The sequence below is a fragment of the Macaca nemestrina genome, chromosome 17 (assembly GCF_043159975.1).
Source record: "Macaca nemestrina isolate mMacNem1 chromosome 17, mMacNem.hap1, whole genome shotgun sequence".
NCBI lineage: Eukaryota > Metazoa > Chordata > Mammalia > Primates > Cercopithecidae > Macaca > Macaca nemestrina.
In genome coordinates this window covers 8,278,542-8,296,028 of record NC_092141.1, presented here as the reverse complement: position 1 = coordinate 8,296,028, position 17,487 = coordinate 8,278,542, and the positions used below count along the sequence as shown (strand labels likewise).

General features: G+C 55.9%; 1 protein-coding gene across 1 annotated transcript; it reads left to right on the top strand.

The window, feature by feature from the left end:
• Positions 1–498: 498 nt before the first annotated feature.
• On the top strand, positions 499–15,252 carry LOC105473874 (arachidonate 12-lipoxygenase, 12R type). The gene is made up of 15 exons (XM_011728025.2): positions 499–672; positions 1,697–1,901; positions 7,104–7,185; positions 7,297–7,389; positions 7,493–7,615; positions 7,963–8,066; positions 8,361–8,533; positions 8,763–8,906; positions 10,730–10,933; positions 11,181–11,267; positions 11,575–11,744; positions 12,192–12,313; positions 14,173–14,273; positions 14,622–14,792; positions 14,990–15,252. Exons 1-15 carry the CDS (start codon positions 526–528, stop codon positions 15,167–15,169), a joined length of 2,106 nt encoding a protein of 701 aa, XP_011726327.2. The 5' UTR covers positions 499–525; the 3' UTR covers positions 15,170–15,252.
• The last annotated feature ends 2,235 nt before the right edge of the window (positions 15,253–17,487 follow it).

The following is a 17,487-nucleotide window of genomic DNA, read 5'->3' as shown; positions in this document are numbered from 1 at the left end:
CACTGCCCATGGCCCTGCTTAGCAGGGGTGCCCGACACTGCAGCCAATGGGGACTGGCAGGAGGAAGGAGCTTATTAGTCTGATAAAGATCTGGGGGCCCCACCCTGTCCCCTCCCGCAACTTCCCTAGGGCCCTGGCTCAGGCTGGACTGGCTCCCCCACCCTGAAGGCGCCTTCATCCAAGGCATCTTCCATCCGCCCTTTCAGAGGCAGGCCCAGGGCCCTGCCTGCTCTTCCTCTCTGCCAGCTCCCAGAAGGCTTGGAGCCCAGACACCAGCTCACCTGCCACCAGCTGGGCCCCGCCCGGGCCTGCCCAGCACGCACCCCGGCCGCCAAGGGCAGCAGCTTTTCCAGGATTTGGCCGGCAGGCCCAGTCACCCCACCTCGCCACCTTACCACTCCACCTCGGAAGCCAGCCCTGTCCACTCCACTCTGTGCCTGGCTTCTCTTGCCTGCCTTGGGCCTTCGTGTGGCCCCTCCACGGTGTCTGGGACTGAGTGCCCCTCTTGCCTCCTGAAGAGCAGCCATGGCCACCTACAAAGTCAGGGTGGCCACAGGCACCGACCTTTTGTCGGGAACACTGGACTCCATCTCACTGACCATTGTGGGGACGCAAGGAGAGAGTCATAAGCAGCTGCTGAACCACTTTGGGAGAGACTTTGCAACTGGGGCAGTAAGTGTGAGTGTGTGTGTGTGTGTGTGTGTGTGTCTTTGTGGTCCCGGGAGAGGCGAAGGTGCGCAGGGAGAGCCAGGTGAGCTGAGCTTGGCCAGGAGAGGCTGGAGAGCCAGGGCACAGCTCTAAAGACAGTGGGCTCCCCAGGTGGCTCTAGACGCCTTGTCCAGAGCTGGCTTCCAGCCCTCGCCCATGTCCCAGATCTCTGGGCCATCCTTCTCCATCCTGCTCCCTCATCTCTAACCCTTTCAGGCATTCCTCATTTCCTTCCCCATCCTTTTCTTCTCTCTCCCTCTTCCTCAGCCCTCTCTCCCTGTCTCTGCCTATCCTGCATCCCCTCTTTTCTCAGTCCTTTCCACCTGCTTTCCTTCCCCTCCGCTCTCCTCCCGTTTCTGTCTTACCCCCTCTCCTGCATCCCTCTGTCTTCCATTCTCACTCACTCTTCCTAACTCAGCTGCCTCCTAACTGTTTCACATTTGATTGGATTCTCTGTGATTTACAATGGCATCAGACCAGCCTGTCTAGTGGAAGGCATGCTTTGTGGGCCCTCAGACCTGATTTTGAGTCAGGCCCAGCCACCTGCTGCTATGCGACCTTAATAGGTCACTCTATCTATGTGGCCATTCTGAATATCTGCATCTTCATTGATGAATGGGAGAAAGGGCTGGCTGGACCTCTCCCCACTCAAAAACTGCAGAGTGGTACCCAAGTCCCCAGGGGTCTGAAAGTTCCTGTAACTTTAGGTGCCTGGAGAGGGGAGTGGGAGAAGACAGGAGCTGGGGATGGAGAGAAGGAGGGGCTGGAGTTCTACGCAGCCCTAGGTAGAGGGACTCAGTAGGAGACCCCCAGGTTGGAGGAGTCAGAAGGAAGCTCAACGATCAGGTCAAAATCCTGTCTCTCTGTCAGTCCAGGGAGGTGAACGTTGCGCAGCATGAGCAGGGCCTGGGTGAGAGGCCAGAGGGGTGGGCGGCCTGGGAGTCAGGGTGAAGTCCTGCCCACTCAGCCAGCCCCTCATCCTGCCTAGGTGGACCAGTACACCGTGCAGTGCCCGCAGGATCTGGGAGAGCTCATCATCATCCGCCTGCACAAAGAGCGCTACTCCTTCTTCCCCAAGGACCCTTGGTACTGTAACTACGTGCAGATCTGTGCCCCCAATGGCCGTATCTACCACTTCCCCGCCTACCAGTGGATGGATGGCTACGAGACCCTGGCACTCCGGGAGGCCACAGGTGAGCCCTCATCACCCTGCTCCATTCTATGGCCGTGAGGCCTCGCGCTCCAGTCTGCTACCCTGGCATGGCACCCAGGCTCCCATCAAGCCAGGAGGGGCCCAGCCCCACCAGGGACTCCTGGGCTCTCCTGCCACTGTCACACATTTCCCTCAGTCAGTGCTGCTACTCTGGGCTCAGCTTGGGGCTGCAGACCAGAGGAACAGAGGTGTCTGAGGCCCAGTGGCTCCCCTCAGCATCCCCATCTGGCAGCAGACAGCATTCCCAGAGTGCGCTCCCCGCTATGTCTCCAGTCCTCCCTGACTCCTACAAGATGCCTGGCCACTCTAAAAAGACCCCTTGTGATGCTAAGTACAGGCTCAGGACTCTCACAGGAGGCCTATTTATATGCCAATCATATGCGCTCCAAAAAGACTCCCTGTTACTCCAGCAGGATTCTGTTACTATCACAGGATGCCCCATGATTCCAACCAGCACCTTGTATCCCATTTAGAAGCCCTTTGAGTTCAACAGGTCTCCATGGTAATGTGGTCTTATAATTATGATGCCCTGGCTTTCTTTTTTTGAGATGGGGTTTCACTCTTGTTGCCCAGGCTGGAGTATAATGGCACAATCTCGGCTCACTGCAACCTCGACCTCCCGGGTTCAAGCGATTCTCCTGCCTCAGCCTCCTGAGTGGCTGGGACTACAGGCGTGCACCACCATGCCCGACTGATTTTTGCATTTTTAGTAGAGATGGGATTTCACCATGTTGGCCAGGCTGGTCTCGAACTCCTGACCTCAGGTGATCTGCTTGCCTCAGCCTCCCAAAGTGCTGGCATTATAGGCGTGAGCCCTGGTTTTCTAACTGAGCATTTTTTAGACTAATGGGATGTTCTGTTGCTCCAAAGGACTCCCTATTTTCCCAATAGGACACCACATTTCTCTAACAGGATGAACTGTTACTCCAAAAGGCCCCCCTTAATCCAGTAAGGATCTATCCAATAGAGGCCCTGTTATTCAGATAGACTGTCAAGGTTTCTCCAAGGTTAAGGCTGGCTAAGGCTGCCCAGCGGTTTTTCCAGTTGCTTGGTTACTCCCATGGGAGAGACACAGGACCTGAGTGGCTGAGCTCCTTGCACCCACCCCTGCCAGAGTCCCTTGTGTGGTGGGCCGGGGTCAGGTTCCTAATTTGTGGTGCTACATGGGGACTGGAGGCCTGTCCTCTGTTATCCCCCAGTTCTACCACCTGAGTGTCTGTTGGCTTCCCTTGAGGCGAGTAGGAGGGAAAGGCAGAGCTGAGGACACCCAGGGCCTGAAGCCCTATCCTCCCTGAGGCTGACTACCTCTCTTCCGTTTCTCATTGCCCTGTGCTGGAATCTTCCCCCAGGAGTGGGGAACAGGCCCTGAGTTGGGGAAAAGAGAGGCAAAGAAAGCCTGGGAGATGGTGAGCATGCCAAGGGGAGGGTCTCACTGGGGACACAGAGCATCTTACTGCAGTGACAGGTCTGGGTGACATGGAAGCAGGGGACAGGCTGGGTGATGCTGGTGGCCAGGCAGGAATGGGGTTGGGTGGGGCCGCTGCCACGCAACAGGACAGGGAGACTTGAGTCACCCATAGGGCCCTCAAAGGAGTGAGGCTCCCGCCCTGGGGATGAAAACGAGCTGGGTCTCTGGGTTGCATAACTCCAGGGAGCGCCGTTCATCCAGAATACAATATGAGCTGAGGCAGGTGGAAGAGGGAGCGGGTGGTGAGGTGAGGGCCTTGAGAGGAAATGATGGGCTGCAGCGGTAGGCACAGGCCAGTCTGGGGACCACCAGCCAGGGTGCTGGAGAAAGACGGACCTGGACTCGGGTCTCAGTTCTTCCACCGACTAGCTGGACATTTGGCATTTGGGCACATTTCCAAATTCTACTTCTTCTTTTTTTTTTTTTTGAGATGGAGTCGCACTCTGTCGCCCTGGAGTGCAGTGGCAAGATCTTGGCTCACTGCAACCTCCGCCTTCCAGGTTCAAGTGATTCTCCTGCCTCAGCCTCCTGAGTAGCTGGGACTACAGGCGAGTGCCACCACACCCAGCTAATTTTTTGTATTTTTAGTAGAGACGGGTTTTCACCGTGTTAGCCAGGATGGTCTCGATCTCCTGATCTTGTGATCCACCCGCCTTGGCCTCCCAAAGTGCTAGGATTACAGGCGTGAACCACCACACCTTGCCACATTTCCAAATTCTTCTAAGCCTTGGTGCCCTCATCTGTAAAATGGAGATAACAACAGAACCTACTTCATAGGGTGGATGTGATAATCCAGTAAGATGACATCTGAATGGAGTTTTTTTTCTTTTTTTGGGATGGAGTCTCGCTCTGTCACCAGGTTGGAGTGCGATCTCGGCTCACTGCAACCTCCGCCTCCTGGGTTCAAGCGATTTTTCTGCCTCAGCCTCCTGAGTAGCTGGGATTACAGGTGTGCACCACTATGCCTGGCTAATTTTTGTATTTTTAGTAGAGATGGGGTTTCACCATGTTGGTCAGGCTGGTCTTCAACTCCTGACCTCATGATCCATCTGCCTCAGCCTCCCAAAGTGCTGGGATTACAGGCATGAACCACTGCACCTGGCCTGAATAGAGTTTTAAAAGGCTTAACAACTGTTGGTGGTCAGAAGCAGCCTGCCACGGTGCAAATCCAGCCTTGTCCCCAGGTAATATGTAATAGCGGCTGTTTCTCTTTGTAAAATGGGCATGGTGATACAGTCCTTTAGCTGAAACTGTTGACTCCAGGGGTGTTTTGAAATTCAGATTTTATTGAGAAGCTACACACACATGTATCTGTACACATGTGTATGTTTATATAAAATATGTATATGTACATATACATATTTTCATCTATAAATCTATATCACACACATACCCCTTATATTATGTGCTATATCTACCACAGGGCACCCCAATCAAATATACTAACACTTCCCAGCAACAACTATGAATAGTTACACTGAATGAGTTAAATAAAGATTGTATATAGCCTCAGGGAGATTCACAGCAGATTCTGTCAACCAATGAATTTGTTGTGGAACAGTCAAACAGACAAACAAACTTGATTTCCACAGCTTTCTGTACTTTGGGGTTGTAGAGAAGGGGTCAGGAGCCTATAGTAATAGTCACCTGTCTCATAGGGTACTTCTTAGGCTTAGATTAATAAAAGTAAAGTGTCTATAAAGTGCCTGGTGTTGGGGACCAGCTTCAACACCACCCGTAGGGTACTCAACATCTGGTGGCAATGAAGGAATGAGAAGAGACAGGTTAAGAGTGCATAAAGAGTGGGGGCCAGGGGGCCAGTTGCAAAATGGAGGCTGCAAAAGGACCAGAGTTCTGGTCTCCACACTATTTATTGAGTACAATCACTTAGACCTAAGAAGCAGATGTTCAGGGCGAAACAGTGAAAGGGAGGCAGTACGTCATAGGCGTAATCTATAGCAATAGCGGTTTAAGTGAATCTCCTTTGTGTTCAAACAGCGTATCTTTAACTTATCGGACAGCAGCTAGTGGGAGTGGGCTTAACTAGGAGCCTGCACGTCTGTCCACATTCCTGTGTTTCAAAGGAGTGTCTTTCTCCTTCAACACAGTGTTTACAGATAAGAGAGCTTATAGATAAGTTGTGCTCAGAGCATGGGAACATAATGGCAATAACGCTTTCCTCCTTAGAGGCTTTTTGTGACTTTCCACAACTTAGTGTCCCATTTTTTTTTTTTTTTTTTGAGACATAGTCTCACTGTGTCGCCCAGGCTAGAGTGCAGTGGCGCCATCTCGGCTCACTGCAAGCTCCGCCTCCCGGGTTCACGCCATTCTCCTGCCTCAGCCTCCCGAGTAGCTGGGACTACAGGCGCCCGCTACCACGCCCGGCTAATTTTTTTTGTATTTTTAGTAGAGAAGGGGTTTCACCATGTTAACCAGGATGGTCTCGATCTCCTGACCTCGTGATCCGCCCACCTCAGCCTCCCAGAGTGCTGGGATTACAGGCATGAGCCACCATGCCAGGCCGTGTCCAATATTTTTATGGCCAGTTTATACAGGAACCCCACAAGCACTTTTCCCAACACCTAGGACCTAGTAAGTGCTAAACAACTGTCAGTTCTTAATATTTCAGTGGTATCTACTCAAAGGAAAAGAAATCAACATATCAAAAAGATGCCTTATTTATCGTGGCACTATTCACACTAGCAAAGATATGGAATTACCCTAAGTGCCCCAATGGATGACTGGATAAAGAAAATGGGGTATATATACACAGTGGAATACTATTCAGTCAGGAAAAAAATGAAATCATGTCATTTGCGGCAACATGGATAGAACCGGAAGTCATTATCTTAAGTGAAACAAGCCAGACCAGAAAGTCAAATACCAAATGTTCTCACCCATAAATGGGTGTTAAAAAATGTGTACACATGGGCCAGGCGCAGTGGCTCACGCCTATAATCCCAGCACTTTGGGAGGCAGAGGCGGGCAGATGACCTGAGCTCAGGAGTTGGAGACCAGCCTGGACAACATGGCGAAACTGCGTCTCTACTAAAAATAAAAAAAGTAGCTGGGTGTGGTGGCAGGCGCCTGTAATCTCAGCTACTTGGGACACTGAGGCAGCAGAATCTCTTGAACCCAGGAGGCAGAGGTTGCAGTGAGCTGAGATCGTGCCATTGCATTCCAGGCTGGGCGACAAGAATGAAACCCCGTCTCAAAAAAAAAAAAAAAATGTGTACACATGGACATAGCAAAATAATAGACAATGGAGACTCTGAAGGGTGAGAGGATGGAAGGGGGTGGATGATGAGAAATTACTTAACGGGTACAATATACATTATTTGGGTGATGGGTATCCTAAAGCCCTAACTTGGCCGCTATGAAATCTGTGCATGTAACCAAATTGCTCTTGTGCTCCATGAATTTATAGAAATAAAAAAATATTTCAGTGGGTCTAGAGGAGGGACTTTTTGCAGCAGCAGAGCTCAGCTTGAGGGTAGAGCAAGAGGAAAGAGTGTGGGTCCATGATCCTTTTATCTGAGATTTTGGGACGGGGCACTCCTTCATTCTCCCAAGGTAAGCCTTCCCACTCCTTGGTCATGGGCAACCCCCAGAGCCGACCTGGGGCACAGAAGCTGTACTCTTGCTTCCGGAAGTAGGCAGGGGTGGGCAGGGGCAAGGGTCAGCCCTTGAGTCCCCTCGTTGGTCTCCCTACAGGAAAGACAACAGCAGATGACTCACTCCCTATCCTCCTGGAGCACAGAAGAGAGGAGATCAGAGCCAAGCAGGACTTCTACCAGTGAGGGGGCGGGTGGCAGGGGTCCAGGGAGGTGGGGGGCAGTGATGGCTCTGGCCCTTTGCCCTGGGGTGGTGTACGGGCATGAGGGTCACATCTCGGTTTCCCTTGCAGCTGGCGAGTCTTTCTTCCTGGCTTACCCAACTATGTGCACATTCCCAGTTACCGCCCTCCGGTCCGGAGGCATCGCAACCCCAACCGGCCTGAGTAAGGACCCGAAGCTGTGCTGGGCCCCTCCCATGGCTTTCCCCTGGACGCCTGCCTCCTCCCCGCCCCTTGGATCCCAGCTGCCCTGCGCTTCTCCCCACAGGTGGAATGGCTATATTCCGGGATTCCCAATTCTCATCAACTTTAAGGCCACCAAGTTCCTGAACTTAAATCTCCGCTACTCCTTCCTCAAGACAGCCTCCTTCTTTGTCCGCCTGGGGCCCATGTGAGTGTGTATGAGTGACGGGAGAACAGGGCTCCTGCAAGGACTGTTCCTCTCCCCCGACCCTGGCGGCCTCCAAGACAACCCCAGAGGTTGGAATGGCCAGGAAGCCAGAGGGAGCTGAAACGCAGACCCAGAAAACCCGAGAGATGATCCCAGAGACCTAGAGATGTAAAGATCTTGAGACATGGGACCCAGAGACTTTGCGACGCACAGACTCTGAGACCCAGAGACCTAAGTGGGTGGGGCGGCCCCGCCACCCGCCACCCGCCACCCGCCACCCGCCACCCACCCCAGCCGACCCTTGGCAGACCCCTCTGACGGCCTCTCCCTGGAATGCCATCTTCTAGGGCACTGGCTTTCAAAGTCCGCGGCCTGTTGGACTGCAAACATTCGTGGAAGAGGCTGAAGGACATTAGGAAAATTTTCCCTGGGAAGAAATCTGTCGTCTCCGGTATGGAATGGGGCGTCCAGATCCAGCAGAGGGAGTCAGGTGGTCTCCAGCGTGCTAGGCAGGCCCCCTACATGGGGGCAGTGGGACCTGAGAGGCAGCGAGGCGCGCGCGCGCGCCCTCTGGCGGCTTCTTGGAAAACGTCGCCCCGGGCTCCTCCCGCCGCTCAACGCGAGGCTGGGGGCTTCGTTTTCCTCCCCGAGTCCTCTCGGTGCCCATGGTCTTCTTCTGTCCCATGCCTCTCCGTCCCCGAGGGGGGTCGGGACGCCTTGTGACGCCCTCGCGCCGTTCTCGCAGAGTACGTGGCCGAGCACTGGGCAGAGGACACCTTCTTTGGGTACCAGTACCTCAACGGCGTCAATCCCGGCTTGATTCGCCGCTGCACGCGGATCCCAGACAAGTTCCCCGTCACAGACGACATGGTGGCTCCGCTCCTGGGCGAGGGAACATGCTTGCAAGCGGAGCTGGAGGTGAGGCCTGCTCCGGCGGAGACCCCGGCCCCCGTCCTGGCCTCCCTCGCGGGCATCGCCGTCTCTCCCCACCTGCGGCGCCCGCGCCAGTCCCAACCACGCCCGCACCCCGCGTCCCTGTCTCCGTCCCACCCCTGCCCCTGGTCGCCAGCGCCTTCTGCACCTGCGGCTCGGGTCACGGGTGCCCCGTGTAGGTGCCTACTTGCCACCCATCGCGGCTCCCCTCCAGAAGGGGAACATTTACCTGGCCGACTATCGCATCATGGAGGGCATCCCCACCGTGGAGCTCAGCGGCCGGAAGCAGCACCACTGCGCCCCACTCTGCCTGCTGCACTTCGGACCCGAGGGCAAGATGATGCCCATCGCCATCCAGGTGCCTAGGCTGTAGGCGGCGCTGCCGCTGAGCCTCTGTGTGCGCGAATGTTCCTCCGAGTGCGCGCGCGCTTATGTGAGCATGTGGACCCTGTGTGTATTCAGCCGTCTCTTGGTATCCTTGAGAGAGTGGTTTCAGGACCTCCCTGGGATGCCAAAATCTGCAGATGCTCAAGTTTCTTATATAAAATGTCCCAATATTTACATATGACTTACACACATCTTCTTGTGTGTTGGGATCACAGGCGTGAGCCACCGCGTCTGGCCCGGGCATATTTTTCTAATTCATACAAAAGCCCAGTAGGGCCTGGGAGCAGCTCAGGTTTGTATGCCCCAATAGGCTTAGGTGGAGATGCACCTTGCAAGGCGCAAGGACCGCCTTGGCAGTTCCCTGCCTCTCACCTGCTTGCTGTCTTGGTCCCCTCAGGTGCAGAAGTACACGGTGCGCTGCTCAGCGGAGCTGGGTGAGCTCTTGCTGCTGCGTGTACACAAGGAGCGCTACGCTTTCTTCCATGTTGCACTCCTGGGCTCAAGCGATTCTCCCGCCTCGGCCTCCCAAAGTGCTGGGACTACAGGTGTGAGCCACCTCGCCCGGCCATCTTGTGTATTTTAAATCCTCTCTAGGCTGGGCGTGGTGGCTCACGCCTGTAATCCCAGCACTTTGGGAGGCTGAGGTGGGCAGATTACCTGAGGTCAGGAGTTCAAGACCAGCCTGGCCAACAAGGGGAAGCCCCATCTTTACTAAAACTACAAAAATTAGCTGGGCATGGTGGGGGGGGCACCTGTAATATTCGGGAGGCTGAGGCAGGAGAATCTCTTGAACCTAGGAGGTGGAGGTTGCAGTGAGTGGAGATCGTGCCAGTGCCCTCCAACCTGGGTGACAGAGCAAGACTCTGTCTCAAAAAAATAAAATAAAATAAATCCTTTCTGGATTACTTATAGTACTCGATACAATACAATGTAAATGCTATGTAGATAGTTGTTATGCCGTATTGTTCAGGGAATGACAAGGAAAAAAGTCTGTACACATTCACTAGAGACACTTTTTTCCCAGAATATTTTCCATAGATTGTTGGTGGAATCCACCGGTGTGGAACCCATGGATACAGAGGGCCGGCTGTACTTGTATGCCCCTGTGTGTGTGCATCTGTGAGTGGGTGCGTGTATATGTGTCTGTGCAGTGTGCTTGTCTCTTTGACTTCATCCATCCATCCACCTGGAAAACCAATCCCTGAAGGGGGTCAGGTCCCTACTGGAAATACTGAGATAATTAGACTTAGCCTCTGCCTTGGGAATCTGGTCTGGCAGAGGAAGCAACTAGGTGTTTCCTTCCCAGGGGTCCCCCCAAGGGTCATGCGCAAGTTAGAAAGAGGCTCCCTCTGGGTGGATGGGCCAGAGCCCCAGAGCCTGATGCTGCTGGTTCCTTAATGGAAAAATGTAGGCTGATTTCAGTGATCTGCCTGCCCCCTGAGGGGCTAGGAATCCTTGTGCAGTGCACAACCTGCACACCTGAATGTGGTGGAGGTGTGGTTGAAGTAAGGAAGTCTTGCCGGAGGAGGCAGCTTGTGAGATGGTTCTTGAACAGTAAGTGGGAGCTACCAGGTAGAGGCGGGGCAAGAGGAAGCTACTGCAGTCGAGCAGAGGGAATGGCAAGATCAAATGTGGGGAGGGAGGAAAGGCCCGGGGCGCTCAGGGGACCAGTGCGACCAGAGTTGCGGCGTGTTTTCACCTTCTCAGACTCCCTTCTGCCTCTTTCCTGCAGTGGGCCCTTTATGCGTGTGGGTCTCTGCCCTCACCTAGTCCTTTCTCTTCCATCACCCCTAGCTCAGCCAGACCCCCGGGCCGGATTGCCCCATCTTCCTGCCCAGTGATTCTGAGTGGGACTGGCTGCTAGCCAAGACGTGGGTGCGCTATGCGGAGTTCTACAGCCACGAGGCCATCTCCCACCTGCTGGAGACCCACCTTATTGCGGAAGCCTTCTGCCTAGCCTTGCTGAGGAACCTGCCCATGTGCCACCCCCTCTACAAGGTACGGGCTTGGGCGAAGGGGCCTCCCCCAGGCATCATGACCCTCACCTGGCCTCGGAAAGCCCCCAGGCCCACTGCGCAGTCAGAGAGACTCCAGTCAGCCTGGGGGGGTATCTGGGGACCACAAGAGAGGGCTTGGCATGGGGACTTCCCAGAGTGAGTGGATCTGATATTGCAGAAGTAGGGGGCTGAGCTCCTTTGGGGGCCACTTCAGCCCTCTCTCTTCATCCTCCTCGCTCTCCCCACAGCTCCTCATCCCCCACACCCGATACACCGTCCAGATCAACAGCATTGGCCGGGCTGTTCTTCTCAACGAGGGGGGGCTCTCCGCCAAGGTAAGACTTCCGCCCCCAACCCCAACGAGACATTTGCTTTCCTCTGGCCTTTGCAGTTAGACAAAGAGCAGGACTTCCCACTTGCCTTTTCGTGAGGGGGCGTGAAGGGAGGGAACTGGATGAAGTGGGTTCTCCTCTCAAGAAAGGAGCAGAGGCAGGGCTGGTGTGCTGGCCTGGAGCAGGAGAGTTCCCGGAGGTGGGGTGGGCTGGGTCGGGGGTTACAGGGGCACTTACGGGGATCCTAGAGGACCTGAGGGGGGTGCCAGGGATGCCCATCCAGCTCCAGGATCTGCCTCCTCCCTCACAGGGCATGTCCCTGGGCGTGGAGGGCTTTGCTGAGGTGATGGTACGGGCTCTGTCAGAGCTCACCTATGACAGCCTCTACCTCCCCAATGACTTTGTGGAGCGTGGGGTCCAGGACCTGCCTGGATATTATTACCGTGATGACAGCTTGGCGGTGTGGAATGCACTGGAGAGGTGAGCTCGGGACAGCAGTGGGTGGCTCTCAGGGTGGACACCTTGGGATGTTGGAGAGGGTGTGGGGAAATTCTAGAGACCTGAGTGTGGGTCTGGTGCCATCCAGGGGCTTGGCCTTGGGGAAGGGGCCTGGGGTCTGTGTGTCCATCACACCTACACCCTCAGCCTAGCAGGCCCCTTCCTTGCTTGGTTCCCCAGCCCACCTCTGCTGGCCAGACCCCTTCTGGGATCTGAGCTGCCTGTAGGCCTTGCCCATACCTTACAAGGGAGTGCTCTGGCCTTGCCAAGCCATCCTCTCCAGTTCTGCCCCACAGGACTTGCCCTCCCACAGGCCTGGGGAAGCTCTGGGGCCAACTGAGGTCAGGGCATCCTGGGGGAGGTGGGAGAAGCCTGGCTGAGGAGTGGGAGGGGAGGAGGATCCAAACTGAGGCCCTGTCCCCTGGTCAGGTACGTGACGGAGATCATCACCTATTATTACCCGAGTGACGCAGCTGTGGAGGGTGACCTGGAATTGCAGTCCTGGGTGCAGGAGATATTTAAAGAGTGTCTCCTAGGGCGGGAGAGCTCAGGTATGGGCCTGGACACCTGGGCAATCAGGGGGAGCTGGGGCTGAGGGGCAGCCCCCAGGCAGGTCTGCTGGGGCCCTCCTGGGCTGGATCAGAACATATTTTATTGTGGACTGAAGGAGACCAAACTGCTGCCCTAGGATTTTGACAGGCTCTTCTCCGGTCCCTGGAGCAGTGGCATCTCAGAGAGGCTGGGGAAGAAAACATGGCTGGCAATGGGTCCCTGTCTGAGATTAGGGGCTGTGGGTCATCTCTGCAGAGACCTGGAGGGGTCCCAGCCCCACCCCAGAAACAAATCTTTGCGGACTGTGAAATGGGGTATGAGCTCCAACAGGAAAGGGCAGGAGGCCAGGGAGCTGGCAGGAGGGAGCTGGCAGGAGGGAGCTGGCAGCTCCAAGAGAGGGGTGAAAGCGCCCTGAGGTCCCGCCACCTGGGTACACATTCAACAAATATCCAGTGAGCATCCACAATGCAATACTGGGCCGATTATTGAGGAGGCAAAAGGGAAAAAGGCAGGTGGTGAGGGTGCCTGCCTTCAAGGAGTTCATAGTTGGGGGTAGCAGGTATTTCCCTAAAGAAAGTTGTGGGGAAGCCCAGGGAAGGCGCCTAACCCACCTTGGGAAGGGGTAGTGGAGAGAAGATAGGGTGGGAGCAGCAGGCTAAGATCTAGCTGAAATCTAACTTCTTGGCTAACATCTAGCTAAGATCTGCAGGATGGAGAGGTCAGCCTCAAGATGACGGAGGATGGGGATGGAGAGTTCCGCATGGAAGCAGCATGTGGAAAGTCCAGAAAGCCAGAAGGAGCATAGGGAATTCCAGGAGCTGCTTACTGCAATCACGTTCTCTGCAACTAGAGCTTAGGGTGGGACATGGGGAGGTTCCCAATGGGCTAAGGCTGAGGCTGTGGCAGCGGCCAGGCTGCACAGCCTGGTTAAGGGCCAGTGGGAGCTATCGAGGGTTTTGCGAGGAGATTAGGCTTGTATGCTAGAATATCAGGCTGCACTGGCAGTCATGAGACAGTTAGGGAAGCTGCCATGGTGTCCAGGAGGGAAGACTGGGGACCTGACTAGGGTGAGGGCTGTGGGGACACCACAGAGAATTCCAGAGCTGGAAATGACAGGACTGGGTGATGGTTTGGGTTTGGAGGGAGGGGCCGAGGGCGACTCCACGTTTCAGGCCTTTGCAGCTGGATAAATGATGTATGTCGTCCCTTGAGCTGGGGGCTAAAAGGAGGAGCGGTTAGGGAGGAAGATGATGGGTCTGGTTTGAATATGTGGGACTTTTGGAACCTGCGATCACCATGGCAGCCGGGACACACGGGACAACAGGAAAGAGAAGCAACCTGAGGTTCACATTGGGACAACAGGAAAGAGAAGCCAGCAGCTTGGTAGGGAAGAAGTGTGGGACTGAGAAATCCATCTGGATTGGGCAGAGTCTGGAAGGAGGTGATGGGAGGGAGTGGAGGGCGGGGGCTGGGTTGATTCGGGGCAGGACTCTTCCGAAGGAATGAAGGAACCCAGGAAAGCCTGCTGCCTCTCCCAACATCCCCAGGCCTGGGACCAGAGAGGCACCCCCAGGGAAACTGGAAGAGAGATCTGAGGGTCACAGGTTAGGCAGGGGCCAGAAGCAGCCCTGGAGGACTTTTGGCCAGGGCCTGCAGCCCTCTATCCCTAACCTCATGATCTGGATTAGGGGAGATGGGGTTTCTGCCACAGGAGGGTCACGCAGTCAGGATGAGGGTACGGATGCGGCAGCTTGAAGCTTTTGCAAAACGGGGAGAGCGGGGCATGGTGGCGCCCTCTGCCGGGCAGCCAGTGCCAGGGCAGGACTGACGCCGCCTGGGCTTTTCCCCCGCCGCTCAGGTTTCCCCAGGTGCTTGAGAACCGTGCCTGAGCTGATTCGATATGTCACCATAGTAATCTTCACCTGCTCTGCCAAGCACGCTGCTGTCAACACAGGCCAGGTACCGGTGCTCTCACCAGCTCAGGCCAGCCCCAGGCCCAGACCTCCCAAATTTAGTCCGTGCCCCAACCTCAAACCCAGCCTCAGCCATAATCCCTGGTCCAGCCTCAACTTGTCTCAGCCCAAGTTCCAGCTTCAACTCCAGTCCCAACGGAAACCAAGCCTCAGCCCCAACTCTCAGCCCCAGCCCCAGTCTAACCAACCCAGCCCAGCCTCAGCGCCAAGGGCGGGGAGTCCAAGGCAGCGACTGTAGGGCAGATGGTCAGGGCGTGGCGGAAGGAAGCTTCCACGGTACTCTTCTTCCCGGGGTACCCTTCCACCCAGACCCGAGCCTCTACCCCACTTCCAGATGGAGTTCACCGCCTGGATGCCCAACTTCCCAGCGTCCATGAGGAATCCACCGATTCAGGCTAAGGGGCTGACCACTCTGGAGACCTTCATGGACACGTTGCCGGATGTGAAGACCACGTGCATCACACTGCTGGTGCTCTGGACTCTCAGCCGTGAGCCTGACGACAGGGTGCGAGACGGGATGGGGGACTCTGAGCACAGGGAGGGGGCCAGGAGCTGGGGAGGGGGGAGGATAACTGGAGGCGTCGAGGGGGGAGCAGGGAGTGAGAGACCACTGAAGCCAAAGGGTGGAGGGGCCAGGGCCACCGGCAGGAGGAGGGGGTCCTGGCCGGCCCTGGTTCCAGCTGTCCAGCTCTCTGCCCGCAGCGGCCCCTGGGACACTTCCCGGACATTCACTTCGTGGAGGAGGCCCCGCGGAGGAGCATAGAGGCATTCCGCCAGCGCCTGAACCAGATCTCACACGACATCCGCCAGCGCAACAAGTGCCTCCCCATCCCCTACTACTACCTGGACCCGGTGCTGATTGAGAACAGCATTTCTATTTAGGAGCGCCCTTCCCCTCTCTCCTCTCCCCATCCTGTGCCCTCCCATTTTCAAAAAACAAAACAAAACATAAAAACCTCAAAAACCAAAAACCAACCAAAAAACCTTCCTTTTCCTGGGTCTGGCTGTGAGTGCGCGCGGCAAGTTACTCGGGCGCTGGCGGCAGGGCTGGCGCGGCGGGGTGCGGGTGCAGGCTGTGCGCGCCGCGCGCTCTCACCGCGATTCCGTTCTCTGCGGCCGCGGGATCCAGTAGGAGTAGGGCAGCGCCAGGCCCCGGTTCCACTCCAGGACTTCCGCCCACATCTGGGCCAAGCGGCTCTGTAAGGCGGCGATGCTCCGCCGCGGGGCCTTCTCGGTGCAGTGCTCCTCTGGGTAGGTGTCCAGGCTGGGAGAAGGAAAGGCTGGGACCTTGGCAGGCTGCATTTTCAGCCCACAGAGATTCTGTTCCATCTTAAGTCTCCTTACCAGGGAACTTAGTCCACCCAAGCCCAGCCCACCTAGGGGTCCCGGACCACTCCAGACCATCCAACTTGAAACATAAACCACCCGCCCACCTAGACAAAAGACTGCGGGCCGCAAGAAACCCAGACCACTCCAAGCCCGGCTCATTCTGAAGCCCAGACCGCTCTTAGCTCCACCTACTAGGAATCCACAACACCCTAAGCCACACCCACCAGCAACCTAGCGGCTGCAAGCCCTGCCACCTAGGAGCCTAGCCTGCTAAGTGCACCCTTCTGGTAGCCATTGTCCCCAAGATCCCTTCCTCAATGTACCCACTCTCTAGAAGCTGAGACCCCAGCCATCCCCACCTGGGCCTTGCTTATGGTGTCCTTGGTTCCATGGCTGACCCCCCACAGGAGCACCAGGGTGCGGTGTGTGGCACTGACCTCAGGGAGTGAGGCTGCTAGTTCCGTCTGGTCCTTGGCGGTGGGCAGGGCAAGCCACTGGATGATAGGAATACTGGGGATCCAGGTACTGAATTCAGAGCGACCCCCGCAAACTCAGTACAGAGCTGCCAGTGCTGCTAGGGCTGTTCCTCCCGCGACCCTGCTTGTCCCCCGGGTTGGCACTGGCTCACCTGGCCGCTGTTGATGGCAGCATGTTGGGCTGAGCAGGTGAAGATGATCATAGTGAAACAGCAGATGAGCCCAGCACAGTGGCCCAGGGTGGAAGGGACCCCTCGATGGGAGTAGGGTAGAGAGACAGAGCTGAGACCCAAGAGGCTGCTGCCCTAGGGCAGTGGACAGCACCTCTGAGAGCATCTGGCTTTGAAAACCCTCCCGGAAGATCTCCGTGACCCAGGCCTGGAGCTCCGAGTCCCTGCTCACTGCAGTGTCATCCGGGCAGTAGATGTTAACAATATTGGTCCCAAAGCTGGGGGGTCGGGAATACATGGTGACTAACACTTGGGAGCTAACACTGCACAGGGGTGTGGGTTGGAAGGGGCCACTGAGACCTGCTGCCCACAAAGGAGGAAACTGAGGCCAGGGAAGGAAAACGGCCAACCACAGAGTGAACTGCAGAGCCGAGATCAAACCGAGAGGCCTTCACCACCGCGTGCAAACGGAGGCCCCAGGGCGGTGACTGATCTGCAGATGTGTTTCGATCAGCCGGCAAGGTTTTTCTGTTTGTTTTTCAAGTTGAATCACTTGCCAACATTTAAATATTAGAAGATGTCTGGTTTCTGCTGAAAAATCAGAAGATCTGGTCACAGTGATAGCTGGGTCACCACTGTCCCTGTCAGACAAACATGAGTTCCCCCGGCCACGGTCCCCGCCCATTCTTCTTTCTTAGCTTTTCTCTGCTCACTGGCCCTGCAGGCATTTGGATTCCAAACCACAGGCAAAGATGAGACACCAGGCCCATCTGCGTTGGGACCATCCGACTGGGTTCATTTCCTCCACTGGTTCCCAAAGGGCCCTCCATCCCCAGCCATTGTAGGATGTGCAGACCCCCTGCTGAGGAAGGAGCTCCTGCTGCAGATGTTCATATAGGGGGAGTCCCTGAGGACTTCAAGGGGGAGGTGGGACATGAGTTGAGCTTGTAGCCAGGGCAGAATTTGAATTGGGAGAGAGGGAGAAATTAGGGTGCCTCATCTCCCTAGGCCCCGTGTGTGCTGAGGTGGAAGAATGGAAAGTAGGGGCAGATTTTAAAGGGACTGAGCTGCAGGGAATGCAGCATTGCATGTGGCGAGCCACTGGGCACCACTCGTGGCTAATGGGCAGCGGCACCGCCATCAATCTCAGTGCTGGTGGGAGGTCATTATGCAGGCTGGTGGCAGGAGCTGGGAAACCGCAGGAGGCCAGATGTTAAGAGGATCT

Bases quoted from the DNA above. Each gene is read 5' to 3' on its own strand.
- LOC105473874 (XM_011728025.2), top strand. From the start codon at position 526: ATGGCCACCTACAAAGTCAGGGTGGCCACAGGCACCGACCTTTTGTCG. The intron at 10,934-11,180 runs GTACGGGCTTGG...CTCTCCCCACAG, and splicing joins TGTGCCACCCCCTCTACAAG to CTCCTCATCCCCCACACCCG. The intron at 14,793-14,989 runs GTGCGAGACGGG...CTCTGCCCGCAG, and splicing joins GCCGTGAGCCTGACGACAGG to CGGCCCCTGGGACACTTCCC.